The sequence below is a fragment of the Triticum dicoccoides genome, chromosome 5B, assembly GCF_002162155.2.
Source record: "Triticum dicoccoides isolate Atlit2015 ecotype Zavitan chromosome 5B, WEW_v2.0, whole genome shotgun sequence".
NCBI classification, from domain to species: Eukaryota; Viridiplantae; Streptophyta; class Magnoliopsida; order Poales; family Poaceae; genus Triticum; species Triticum dicoccoides.
The window spans coordinates 74,666,956-74,679,679 of NC_041389.1; the positions used below are offsets into that span (position 1 = coordinate 74,666,956).

The 12,724-nt window shown below is 47.2% G+C and overlaps 2 protein-coding genes across 4 annotated transcripts in view; both read left to right on the forward strand.

Annotated features, from left to right (window-relative positions):
- Window positions 1–6,802: 6,802 nt before the first annotated feature.
- On the forward strand, window positions 6,803–11,343 carry LOC119307440 (F-box/LRR-repeat protein 17-like). Of its 2 annotated transcripts, none has more exons than XM_037583515.1 (11): window positions 6,803–7,562; window positions 8,606–8,707; window positions 9,038–9,182; window positions 9,264–9,448; window positions 9,578–9,682; window positions 9,780–9,877; window positions 9,990–10,228; window positions 10,327–10,393; window positions 10,516–10,601; window positions 10,761–10,859; window positions 10,978–11,343. In XM_037583515.1, exons 1-11 carry the CDS (start codon window positions 6,958–6,960, stop codon window positions 11,035–11,037), a joined length of 1,791 nt encoding a protein of 596 aa, XP_037439412.1. In that variant the 5' UTR covers window positions 6,803–6,957; the 3' UTR covers window positions 11,038–11,343. The 2 variants fall into 2 exon arrangements, with proteins under 2 accessions (XP_037439412.1, XP_037439411.1); XM_037583514.1 differs by having other exon boundaries at window positions 6,804–7,562; window positions 10,975–11,343.
- Window positions 11,344–11,585: 242 nt separating this feature from the next.
- LOC119307441 (putative uridine kinase C227.14) overlaps window positions 11,586–12,724 on the forward strand; it is a 5,358-nt gene continuing 4,219 nt past the window's right edge. Inside the window, exons 1-3 of one of the 2 annotated variants that reach the window (XM_037583517.1) lie at window positions 11,586–11,840; window positions 12,076–12,233; window positions 12,313–12,356. In XM_037583517.1, coding sequence (XP_037439414.1) covers window positions 11,750–11,840; window positions 12,076–12,233; window positions 12,313–12,356 — 293 coding nt within the window. In that variant the 5' untranslated portion in view covers window positions 11,586–11,749. The remainder of the gene's footprint in view (window positions 11,841–12,075; window positions 12,234–12,312; window positions 12,357–12,724) is intronic. The other variant, XM_037583518.1, reaches the window with a different exon arrangement.

Consider the following 12,724-nt stretch of genomic DNA (forward strand, 5'->3'; position numbering starts at 1 on the left):
ACAGTGTATATATTATCTTTGATATAATAAAACCGGAGCCTCAGCTAAAGCGGGGTCTCTGTCTTTCTTATCATGCGTGGTTACATGGAGTAGTTCTGTTTTCAAACGGCCTCCGGTTTACCCCTTGAAATTTTCTTTCTTTTTATATATCACTTGGGGCCTTGGTCGCGTCCGAACCAACGCGACGCCTTTTGATAGGTGAAAGCCACCAGATCAATTGGGGACATGGTCAAGTCTGAACCAGTCACGCCTCTTGATCGGCCTAAGGCCACAAAATCACTTGGGGGCTTGGTCGAACCTGAACCATTGCCACGCCTCTTGATTGGCATATATGCCACGGTTTCATTTGGGGACCTGGCTGACTTGAATCATTGTCACTCCTATTGGGGGCTTGATCCTGTCCGACCATGGTAACACCATCTGATCAGCTCAGTATAGCATATTTTTTGCAAACGGTCTTTATTATTGCCTTTGCTTCCATGTTATTTCATGGCCTGTTTTTCTTTGTTTTTGTTGTATTTCCTTTATGTCAACAACACCTTTTTCCGGTTCAGCTGATGGATTTGATTCCTTTTTAATCCGGAGCAGTAGGCCCGGTTTACCCTTCCTGTTAACATCATGGAGTAACAGAGGGGCTTATAATGACCTAGCACGGTTTATACGGGCGCTGTTTTCTCCCCCCCCCTTTTTGACGGTAACGGTTTGTACAACCTCCGCTTCAAGCATGGCCAAGCCAGCTTCATGCCCAGATATGCCAGGTACTTTGTATCACCTATTTTTGTTACATTACTGATACACATATCAAGATCATAAACCGGCTGGCGGTATAACCGCCACCGAAGTTCAAATTTTTTCTGATTGCAGGAAGTATAAATTGAGGTTTTTCCAACAAAAGCATCAGTACTTATGCATGAAGGCATACTCAAGGCAGAAGTATGGACTATCCTATTACAAGGCAGCACGGTGCCCAAATAAAATCATTGTTATTTTGGGACAGCTATCTAAACCGGCCTCCGGTTCAAGCCTGCTCGTCGTCCTCCGCCGCTTCAGCCTCCTCGTCTCTATCCATTGGCTGGAAATCAATAGTGGTCCAGTCGATTCCCATTAAAGCTTGGAAAACAGCCTCTTCATGGATCAGAGAAGATGGTTCAATATCAGGAGCGTAAGTATGCTTACGGATTGGAGGAATCAGGTTCTCCGCTTCAAGAGTTGGGGCAGGCACTCGCTTGTTCTGATCGTTGTATTGCGCTTGATAATGCGTCAAGTCTGCCTCTTCAGCTAATTGACAAGCCAGAGGGCGCACTGCACGGTTTATTGCCCTCAGATCATCTTCGTTGAACTCGGAGCCGTCTTCCTTCAGGCTGGGATAGCCTTGAGCTGCCTCCACAGGATCGAAATCTGACACCCATGCCTTTGCCCGGATCAAGGCATTAATAGCTCCGGTTCGCGCTGCAGATTTTTTCAGTTCCTCAATTCGGGCAGGAAGCATTGACAACCTGTTAAGAGTGTCCTGGATTAAAGAGGGTGCCGGGTTGTTATGAGAGGCTGTAGTAATGATCCGCTGGGCTCCGGTATACAGTTGTTCCACTAAGGTGTAGGCAGCCTTCAGCTTCTTCCGCACATCTGACCCCAAGTGCCCGATGCGTGTACCTGCAACAATACAGAGACGGTCTCAAACCGGATTTATACTAAAGCAGGTTCAAGTTATCACAGAAGCTACAAGGGGCTTACCAAAGATCGCAGCGGTCATGGAGTGTATTTGCCGCTTTACGGCCGTAAGTTCATCCACCACCGGTTTAAGGGCAGCTTCAGCATTTTCAGCTCTTTTGGCTAAAGCGGCCTTCTCAGTGGCCCAATCAGCCCGCTCTTTCTTGAAGCCTTCCTTCAGCTGTTCAGCGATGCTCAAGGCGCTGGTTAATTCTTCTCTTGCCTTATCTGTTTCAGCCTGTTGGGTTTTCAAGGTCTCTTGCAAATCGGCAATCCGGTCCTCCTTGATTCTCACCTCAGCCTGCATACAGACAGTATTTAGCTTTAAACAAGCGGTCCAAGAAATTGAAGTATCAACCACATAACAAAGTTATACGCCTAATACTTGGGGGCTAATGCACCTTCAATTTTCATATATTATTAGATTGCAAAGTCCCAAGCTCAATACAGGTATTCAACTTGGCACTTGGGGGCTAATGGCTATTTGATCAAATTATGTTCTAAGGATAGTTTTTTTTTCTGAGCCTCGGTTTAATTATGCTAAGTTAAACCGGCCCTTGGGGGCTATATTGATGGATTTCAAAGTGTTGAGGATCGTGTTCAAGTCCCGATTTGACGAAGGTTACAAACCGGCCCTTGGGGGCTAGGAGGACTGATACAATGGCAGTAAGTAAAAAAGTAAGTTACCTCAAATTTATCCCTCATCATCTTTACCAGACTAGCTTCACAGTCACGGCTAGTATAAAGCCGGTTTAAATAGCCGGAATGAAGATCATGGGCACTCAGAGCAGCATATGTCTCCAGTTCAACATCCCATTTTCCTTTGTTCAGAGCGGAAAAATCTTCTTTTACGGTATGCTTGGTTAAGGTGACAGGATTCCCGGGTTCAAAGCGACCTACACCGGTAATCACAACATCATCATCTTTGGACTCGCCGGTTTGTGTTGGTGCGGTCGGTTTGTCAGCAGGACTGTGGGATTTCTCAATCCGGACGGAGCTGGCAGGCGGGTTAGCGGAGACTGAAGTGTTAATAGGCCTTTCTTCGGGAATAGCATCGTCTTGCAAAAGAGGATCATTGGGAATATCCTCAGGAGCAAACGCTTCAAGATCTGGCGCTTTGTCATGTTCTGGGGCTACATCTTCTTCAGCCGCTTTATCCAGGCGGGCCTTCTTGCTTGGTTTAGGTTTGGCCCTGAAAGAAAAACAAAGAGTTAAGGGACAGCATAAGCCATTACACAGTATACTGGAAGCATATGTTCAGCATTAGCTTACCCAAGAACCGTTTTCAATGGTGGCAGCTGAGTGGCCGACGATTCACCAGAGGATGAATGAGAAGTAACCTGATAATCGGAGTCGGATGGATTAAGAGGTTGACGGAAGAAACCCGCTTTAGGATTTAAATCAATAAAAAGGTCGGAGACCTCGGAGCGGCGTTTTCGAACCGGACTGTTTGGTAAACCGGCGGAGGTAACTACCTGGCCACTGTGCCGGGTTGTGCGGCGAGCTTCATGTTGCTGAGTCTTCATAAGAAATTTGGGATCCAAGTAAGCAAGAGGATGAGAAAATTTAACTTTCCGGTTTGCCTGGCGAAATTTTGGCAAAGGCAAGATTTCTGAATCGGAATAGAGAATAGTTACCTCAGCGACTTCCGCATTGCTGGCTTCAGCGTCGTCCTGACAAGCATCATCATCAATAAGGCGTGTAAAAAGTAAGCCTAGTGAATCAAGTTCTACCTCAAGGTCCGGGTTACCCACATCATCATCAATAGCTGGATCAGATGAAGCGGTGGTTTTTCTCTTGTGAGCTGGCTTCTTGATAACCTTGGTCTTGGGCCGGGTTGATCGCCCTGCCTTCTCCGTTTTGTCTTGTGGAAGCTTCTTGCTCCAAAATGGATTATCACCCTGGTTCAGCAGTAATTAATGTCAGACGGATAAAGCAGTAACAGGTTCAACAATAGAGCAATTAAAATCTTACCGCTGGCGGTTTGTTGGTGGTGCAGTAAGGAAGCAGACCGGTTTGAGCACAGAGGTGCTCCGGTTCATTCAACATCTTCTTTACAGAATCTGTGACTTCATCGTCGGAGAGTTGGATTTTAGTGTGTCGGAGTGGGTCATCGACGCTATCAGTATACTTGCACATCAAACCGGAGCGTCGGCTCAGAGGCAGTATGCTCCATGATATCCAACAGCGTGCAAGGTCTATTCCTGTTAAACCGTTGGCCATAAAGGCTCGGAGTTTGGACAGTTGCGGAGCATATTTAATTCTCTCCTTGGCGCTTAGTCTTTGTGGAAAAGGGTGAGTGTTGCTGAGTCGTTCCGGACGGAAGCCAGGCAAGGGATTTTCATTGTCAGGGGAGGTATCTTTGCAATAAAACCAAGTTGCATTCCATTCCTTGGGGTGAGTATGGAGTTTGACGTGGGGATAAGTAATCTCTTTCCTCTTCTGAATGGCCATACCGCCCAATTCAATATTGGGGCCGTCGGTAAATTCAGTGCGACGGTTTAAATGGAAGCAATCTCTAAACAACTCGACTGAAGGCTCCTCTTGAAGGTATACCTCAGAGAGTACTTGAAAGTGACATAGATTGGTAACGGAATTGGGGCCAATATCCTGTGGACGGAGCTGAAAGTTGGCTAACACATCCTGGTAAAATTTAGAACCAGGCGGTCTGAAGCCCTGGGCCAAGTGATCTGCAAAGACCACAACCTCTCCCTCTTGAGGTGTGGGAGGACATTCATTTCCAGGAACCCTCCAGTGGATCGTATCTTTGTTGTCTAAAGCGCCGATCAGGACTAGATCATCCAACTGAGATTCTGTGACGCGAGAGGGAACCCAATTGCACTCATATACTTGTTTGGCCATGGCGAGATCTACAAGAAATAGGTGATCCGGTTCAAGAATATGTTGGATAAAAGAAGGTGTTGGTCTGAACAACGCTAAACCGGAGGCAATATCTATAAACCGGTTTTCTACGATGCGGCATCATATGGATTCTGGCGGTTCAACAAGGGGACTAATGGTATATACCGGTTTAATAACTTTTTTCTATGGTAAGTTAAACCGCCAGACCTAAACATCGGAAGCAATTGAAGTTATGGACAGCTAGGTATGCAGCAACAGGTTTCATAAGATCCTATTACAGCTGTGGATCTACAACAAGCTCAGAAAAACAGAAAATATTCTGAAGAGTAAGGCAGAACGGAAGATAACCATTGAGCGGGTATGTGCGTGAGATCTATGAACTTAGATGAGAAATTACAGGCGGATGTTCAAAGATTGCTACTAAACACAGCAGGGGTTCACAGATTCATTCAAGAATCAGAGTACGAGTATGAGCAAGCGACGAACACAGCGCGAACATGAAACCCTAAGAACAGATCTAGATCAAGAAGAGAAGAAAGCTTACTGGAAACGGAGAAGACGCGGAAGGATACCGCAGTACTCTGGTGCGTTCAGGTTGATGCAGCGGCCCAAGACGAGGCAGAGGACGATGGCGGCGGCGGAGCTCCAAGGCTGGCGATGCGAGGAAGACGAAGACGAAGAGACGAAGGGAAATAAAAGGAAATGACCCTTCGGTCTTATTTATAAGGCAACATAGTTAGGTCAAGCGTGCGAATCCAGGAGCTATTAATAAAGGAGGGTGTTATAAATGATAAATTTCATGATGACGTCATGCCGGTTTACAGCAACCAGAAATGATGACGACATGGCGGTTTACCAATTACCAGAAGATGTTCAAGACATAAGATTTTGGGAAGGATTGACATGAACCTGGTTCAAATCAATCTGGAGCCTAATGTTGGGGATATTACCACTAGGCGTAAACCGGCTTACTTGGGCCGGGTTAGCTTCATTAGTGGTATAAACAGATGAAGGCCCAAGGCCTGTAGTTGATTTAGAACCCGTAGCCGTAAACCGGCCTAATGTATAACTTGTATTGTAAGTTAGGAATAGAGAGGTACCAGCCGGGATACGAGTATGAACCGGTTGGGACTCTGAGGACCGACGGGCGTCACCTGTGTTTATAAGGGGACGACCCGGCGGCGGTTCAAGACAGACAACCACAACTCGAGCCTAGGCGAAGCTTGTTTGCTCCCTAGCCATCGAGACCACATCAATTCCATCACAACTAGACGTAGGCTTTTACCTTCATCGAAGGGGCCGAACTAGTATAAACCCTCGTGTCTCTGTGTCCGCTTTAACCCCTTCAAGTAAACCCGTAGCGATGGCTCCACGACTAAGTCCTTTCACTAGGACATCTGCCGTGACAAATCCACGACACAAAGTGGCCGAGCGTGACGTCGAATGATCTCACATGAGGTGAGAGTTCCCCCTTGGAGGTCACCGACCCCTCATCCTCATCGGAGCAGACATCGACCTAGGCCCACAACCAGACCCCGACAAGCCTCGCTAGACGAGGGCCGCAAAGACAACGACAACAACACGAGACACCCCGCCTAACATGGTTGCCTCGAAATCACTCAAGGAGACGCTAGAGCACCTGATGGTCATATCGCCCCTCCCGTTTTCTACCATGTTCACATGTGGATCTTTTAAAGTGAATAGATCTTTTATTACCATGCGTTGCTCCATGGTTATTTCTGGACGGATGAAAACGCCGGTATAACGAGCATTTGACGCAAGTGCAGCGAAACACTGGTGCGGTGTGTCCAATGTTGGTTTCAACGACAAAAAATACCAAAAAATAAAATAACCCAACGCTTGTGTGAAAACCGCGAAATCTCCCCATAAATGCTCAATACTCACCACGTCTTCGTGAAATTGCGTAATCTGCACTCATAAATATGGAAGATATTCACCACCCAGTATCGGCGTGGAGCCGGTCCACGAGGGAGCCACCAGCCGCCCAGCTGGAAGACCCCGTCCGCACCGCACGCAGCCAAAGACCGAGCCTACGGGGCGCTCCGATCCGATCGAGTCTGACTCGGCCCGCACACATGCAGCCACCGTAGAACCCAAACCACCCAAAACCCCCAGAGCCCCGCGTCCGCCTCCGCGCGCGGCGCCAACCCGAAAAACCGAACCAAAAATGGAAAAAAGAGGGGAAGAAAGAGCTCGCGCGCCAGAGAAATGGCGCCAACCCCGCGCCCCTCTCCCGCCCTGTCTGTCTCGCCCCACCCTCTATTTCCTCGCCTCTCCACACTCCCCCCATCAAACCCTACCCTGGCTACCCAATCCCATCCGGTCCCGTCCGTCCCATCCTAGCCCCAGCCCCAGATCTCCGCTCCCATGGCCAGCTCCGACGCCTTGTCCGTCGTCCCCGCGCCTGACGCCGCCGCCGCCCCCGCGCAGCCGGCGGTCGCCAAGAAGCGGGGCAGCTACAACTGCGGCCGCTGCGGGCTCCCCAAGAAGGGCCACGTGTGCTCCATCCCCGGCCCCCCTGCCGCCGGGGCTGGGGCCGCGCCGGCCGCGGAGCACAAGCCGAGGCGCGCGCTCCACTTCGACGAGGCGGCGGCGGCGGGGGGCGCGCTGGACGCGACGCCGGTGGCGGTGGCGTATCCGGCGCCGCACCGCCCCCCGGAGAAGAAGGCGAGGGTGGATGTGGTGGACGTGGATGATTCGGAGCCCGAGTCGGGTGCTGTCGTGAGGCAGGGGTTGGTGGCGGTCGGCTCCGGCGTGCGGGTGCCGGGGGAGGTGGTCATTGAGGTGCTCCGGCGGCTCGCCCCGAGGGCAGTCGCGGCGTCCGCGGCCGTCAGCCGCGGGTGGCGTGACTGCGCGAGGCGGGTCTGGCGGGGGGCCGAGGAGCTCCGCCTCCGCGCTGCCGGCGTTAGCACCATCGGGACGCTGCTGCCGCGGTGCCCCGCGCTGTCCAGGCTCGTGCTCCGCATGGAAAGGTTAGGAAAATGCACAAAAAACGAACCCGATCCGGCCGATCCACGAGCAGATCTCTGTAACCAACTAATCTTGGTCGAAATGGGACGACGGACCGAACGTTCTTGCTTAATTCACCATCGCTTAGACGGACTAACGGATGAACACGCCCGATCTACACCCAATTTGCCAATGTGTGATCCGATCTGGCGCCGTGAGATCCCGCACCATTGTGGACCCTTGATCGGTGCCCGATCGGAATCTATACACAAGTAAGCAATTCTCCAGGAAGAAAGGTATCTAGACATGGTAGATATTAGAAATGGACTTGCTGTGGCGAACCTGTTCTGCTTTTCAGAAATGGACTTGCTGTGGCGAATCTGATCTGCTTTTTAGAAATGGACTTGCTGTGGCGAATCTTATCTGCTTTTTAGAAATGGACTTGTTGTGGCGAACCCGATCTGCTTCTTTGATGCGATTTTCTTGGGGATACATCCAGTCATGGTACCGCGAGGTCGTTATATGATCCCTGACTGGTGCCTGACTTGATCTGTGACTGAGAGTTCGTGGTATCTTTGATGCATAATGTGTGCGGTGTGCCCAATGCTAGATCAACAACATGCTGAATATTTCATTGTTAGTGCAAGTGGGCACAAGTCTGTTGTAGATATGCCTGCCTAGCTCAGTTTTTGTGCTGCAATTTATACAAGTTAATTTATAATTCTGGTTAGTTTTGTCACAGTTTTTTGTTTGGAGAAAATATTTCCTGATCCAATGACCTCAGGGGATTTTATAAGTTAATTATGCAAAGTACAATAGGCAGATCTGTTTTTTCTTTTCTCTGAACCTTACATTTAGTTAGAAACTTTGATTAGTTTTGTCATACTGAATGAAATCTAGTATGGTTCTTCTTGCAATGGGGTCATCAACTTGATCTAGTTCTATGGGACTTTAGTCATGATTAGACCACACATGTTCCAACCTATTTTTGGCCAAAAAGTTCCATTCAGTTTCTTGACTGAGAGTTATGTTCTAATTACCATGTTCTTTTGGACATTTGATGCAGTGATGTTGATGCCACAATGCTTGCATGCCTTGCATTTTCCTGCCCAAACATGCAATCTCTGGAGATAAGCATGGCTGATAGTGCAGTCAACCGGATGACTGGGTATGTTGAACCTCATCCCTAAATCACAAATCCCGTTATATTCTATCTTTTCATGCATTTTGTCCTCTGAAATATATGCTTTCTAATGTTGTCTTAGATGTAAATGATACACACATTCACTAATGTGCACTAGCAAACTGTTCAGTACTATTGGTTGAAGGTGCTTACTGATCAGAATGTTGTTTCATGCTGCCATACGCTGCCTTGCTACGCTGTGCATTGCCTCCATTTACATGATCTGAAAAATAACTTATACAGGACAGTTTATGGATAGATTAGATGATTATAAGACTGAGCGATCTTTTAACGAACACTTGTTTTCTTAAACAGGGATGAGCTTACTAGATTTATTTCGGAGAAGAAGTCTCTCACAGTTCTTAAAGTAGATCGCTGTAGTGGTCTTGGTTTTCTTAATATAAACTCTACAAGCCTTTCAACCCTCTGGCTATCAGATCTTTCCTCCCTTACAAAATCTGTAAGTTGACACACTTTTACAATTGTTGACTTATTTTGGTATGCTGTTTTATAAATTGATCAGGGTGTTATTTTCTTACAGGTCATAAACTGTCCAAATTTGAGTGAACTCTCGCTGATTTTTTCCCAACAAGATAATGATTCTACTGACCTTATTAGTATGATGGATAGTCTGGGCCGCACCTGCTCAAATTTGAGAAAATTGCACATCTCCTCAATTCACTTGTGCAATGAAGCTGTGTTTGCTCTTGGGAGTGCTAATCTCAGGTAAATTCACATATTGCTATTGTTCATATGGATTGTTGGTCAAATTTCAGAAATTGAGCTGACTGAACTTCAATATTATTCTTGCTTATTTCTTTTTGACCATCTTATATTTTATTCTTGTTTCATCAGGGGTTTGTGCATGCTGTCCTTGCTTCTAGGTAAAAAAATAACAGATGCAGCTGTTGCATCTATTGTTCGTTCTTTTACAAGCTTGGAGTTGCTTGATTTAAGCGGGTATGTGCTGGTTTTTATGAAGCCTAATGGTTTGGAGATATTTTGTTTAAATCATGCAAAATAAAGCCTAAACCAACATGGCATGCTTAATCTCCAGATCTTGTATCACTGATAATGGGCTTGGGATGGTCAGCAAGGCATTCCCTGATACCCTAACTAGACTGCTCCTTGCTATGTGCCCAAATATCACCTCATGTAAGTTTGAACCTTAACATTGCTTGTGCTCCTTTGTTCTAGGGATTTCGGAAATATCACATTGCCCATAGCTGCAAATATCTAAAAGTTTTCATGTTCATGTGATCTGTAGATGGGGTCCAGGTGGCCACAGCGCAGTTGCCACTTCTTCAGCTCATGGACTGTGGCAAGAGCTTATGTGCCAATGTGCAGCCTGAAGCACCCCGATCATACTTTGGTGATCTCAATGGAGGGATTAGGTTTTGCTCGAAACTACAAATCACAAGGAAGCAGCAACCAACTTACCAAAAGTTGATTATAAAGCATGCTAATCTGAAGAAACTCAGTCTTTGGGGCTGTTCTGGAATAGATGTAAGTGCTCAAAAATTCATGATTACTATTTTTTTGTATTCTTGTTTGCGTACAAAATGAAGCTATGTTCTTACTACTGTTCTCTTCATGCATGACAGGCCCTATGTGTAAATTGTCCAGAGCTGAATGATCTGAACCTCAACTCCTGCATAAATCTGAATCCAGGTGTGACATCCTAATTCTTTCTTGTTCGGTCGGTACCGAACTACTCTGTAGATGCTTCTTCAGTGTCCAAACTTATAAATGGTTAGTGCATGAGTATTTACAGCCTGTGAAACTTTCTGCAGAACGGTTGCTTCTTCAGTGTCCAAGCTTGAAAGATGTTCATGTCACTGGATGCCGTGATATGTTAATCGGAGCAATCAGAAACCAGGTACTGCCAATTTCTAACCTCCCGTGTGATGAGAAAAGCCTTAGCTGCTGCAACATCAATTGTCAAGTTTCGTCTTAATCTTAGGTTGAAATATAGGGGGTATTGCCATAAATCTTATGTTCCTGTTTCTGAACGAGTTGCCACTCTAAATTTTGCCAGGTTCTGAACGAGTTTGCAGCAGCCGAGCCTCGCATGCCTTGCAAGCGCCTTGCGGATGGCTCGAAGCGGGTGCAAGTCCCACAATTCATGCTAGAACAGGTAATGAACTGCACCTGCAATGCTGCAACCCTCACCAATCTGCATCCACTTGTTGGTTCATCGCTTCTCTGTTGACACTGATCACTCACATTCGTTTACTGCGAACCCTTTTCAGCAGTTTGAGGACGAGAAATGGTGCGGCGAGTCGCGGCGAAGCCAGTGCGCGGTTCACATCTGAGCTGAAGCAAGGCAGTCACTTGCAGAGCCAGCCGAATAGCTAGCAGTCCCAACAACCTAGGGGGGCACAGGAAAGGAAGATTAGTTAGGCTGTGATGTTGTAAGGCTGGCTGAGGGCACATAATCTGAGCCTACTGGTGTTGTAAGCTCTACTGTTCTTGTTTCTCTGCAAAAATCTCATTTGTTTCTTCCCTGCTGAATTCTTCTGTTGGACAATAAGGGCATGGTGTAGTGTGTAGCCTAGCACCCTTGGTTCGTCCTGGAAAATAATGATGACATAAATTAAATATTTATTGGTGTGTCCATATATTATTTTTGTCATGTTCCTGCCGATTTATTTAGTCTCTTGTTTCCAAATGGATGCTGCTGTAACTGTAAGACTGCAAGCGTACACTGTCTGGTGTGGATTTCCCAGTGTGAGCTGGGGCAATTTTACAGTCGGGTCCTGGGGATGCACTTGCATTTGAGATTAGTACGAGGGGCCCAGATGGAAAGTTCCACCTGTTCTTTTGTTTTATTTTATTTTTTTCCTGAAAGAAATTCAGTCCCTCGCTTTCTGAATCGGAACCGAGTGGAGTTGAATCGGATAGGAATGAAAAGATTCTGATCCTTACTTAATCCTCTGGATAATCCAGTCTAACCAACTGCAGCGTTTTTGTCGCTTAATCTCACTTTGGAAGAACAGCACGCGCTCCTCGATCCAGAGAGGAGCCATGGAGCTGTCGGGTTCCGTCGCCTGCCCCACGGCGGCTCAGGCGCGGCTGCTCCGGCCGCCGGCTGATCTTCGCCGGCTCGCCTCGCCTCGTAAGTGATCTATGACCATCCCCCCTTCTCTTTCTCATCTTCCCGGCTAGCAAGTAGGGTGGTTCAGCCCCGCGATTTACTGCTCCGTCCCCGGCGCCGGTTTCGACTATACGACGAGCTGCGGCGGGGATCGCCGGCGAGGCTTTGCTCTGCGTACGGTTGATTCGTAGGCGGCGGCTGATTCGTAGACTGATTCTACAAACCATGTCTCTGATTATCTGTCTTTGCTGAATAGCTCAAAGGTGCAATGTCCCTGCCTCTTCAGGATACACATCTTGTAGGAGTTTCGCCGTGAGAAGCAAAGTGACCAAGGCAATGCCCTCACTGAGTGTGAGCTTTCAGCCCGCATTTCGTCAGCCAGTTACTCGGGCTACATGGAAGAAGAAGCACAATGTGAGCGGCCTTTTCTTCTCACGCAGTTCTATCATTCGTGTTTTTTTTTGCGATGTTTGACTCCAGCATTGTTTTCCAGATTGCATGCTATCAGAGACAAGGAGCTCCACAGATAGAAGCCAAGTAAGTTGCAAGTGTCATTTATGAAGGAAAACAATCACCACACTGTCAGAATTGGCCCATTTTAATTTACCAAGTTGGTCTTTAGGGCATCTAGCACATTCCCCAAAAGTTATATTTGAGGGAAAATCTAGCAGAACACAAGAACTACTCCCTCCGTCCCAAATATAAGACGTTACTACATCCAATATACTCAACATATAAGTTGTTTATGTTTTCAAGAATAGCTTCCGAACTAGCACCAGAAATCTGGATACAAAGGGGAAAGGAATATTCTAAAACATAAGAACGTTAGCTCATGTCACCAGTGAAGTATTTTTTTTAGTGAGTATGCAAAACATGGTGCCCGGAGCAGAGAGACATGGGATGCT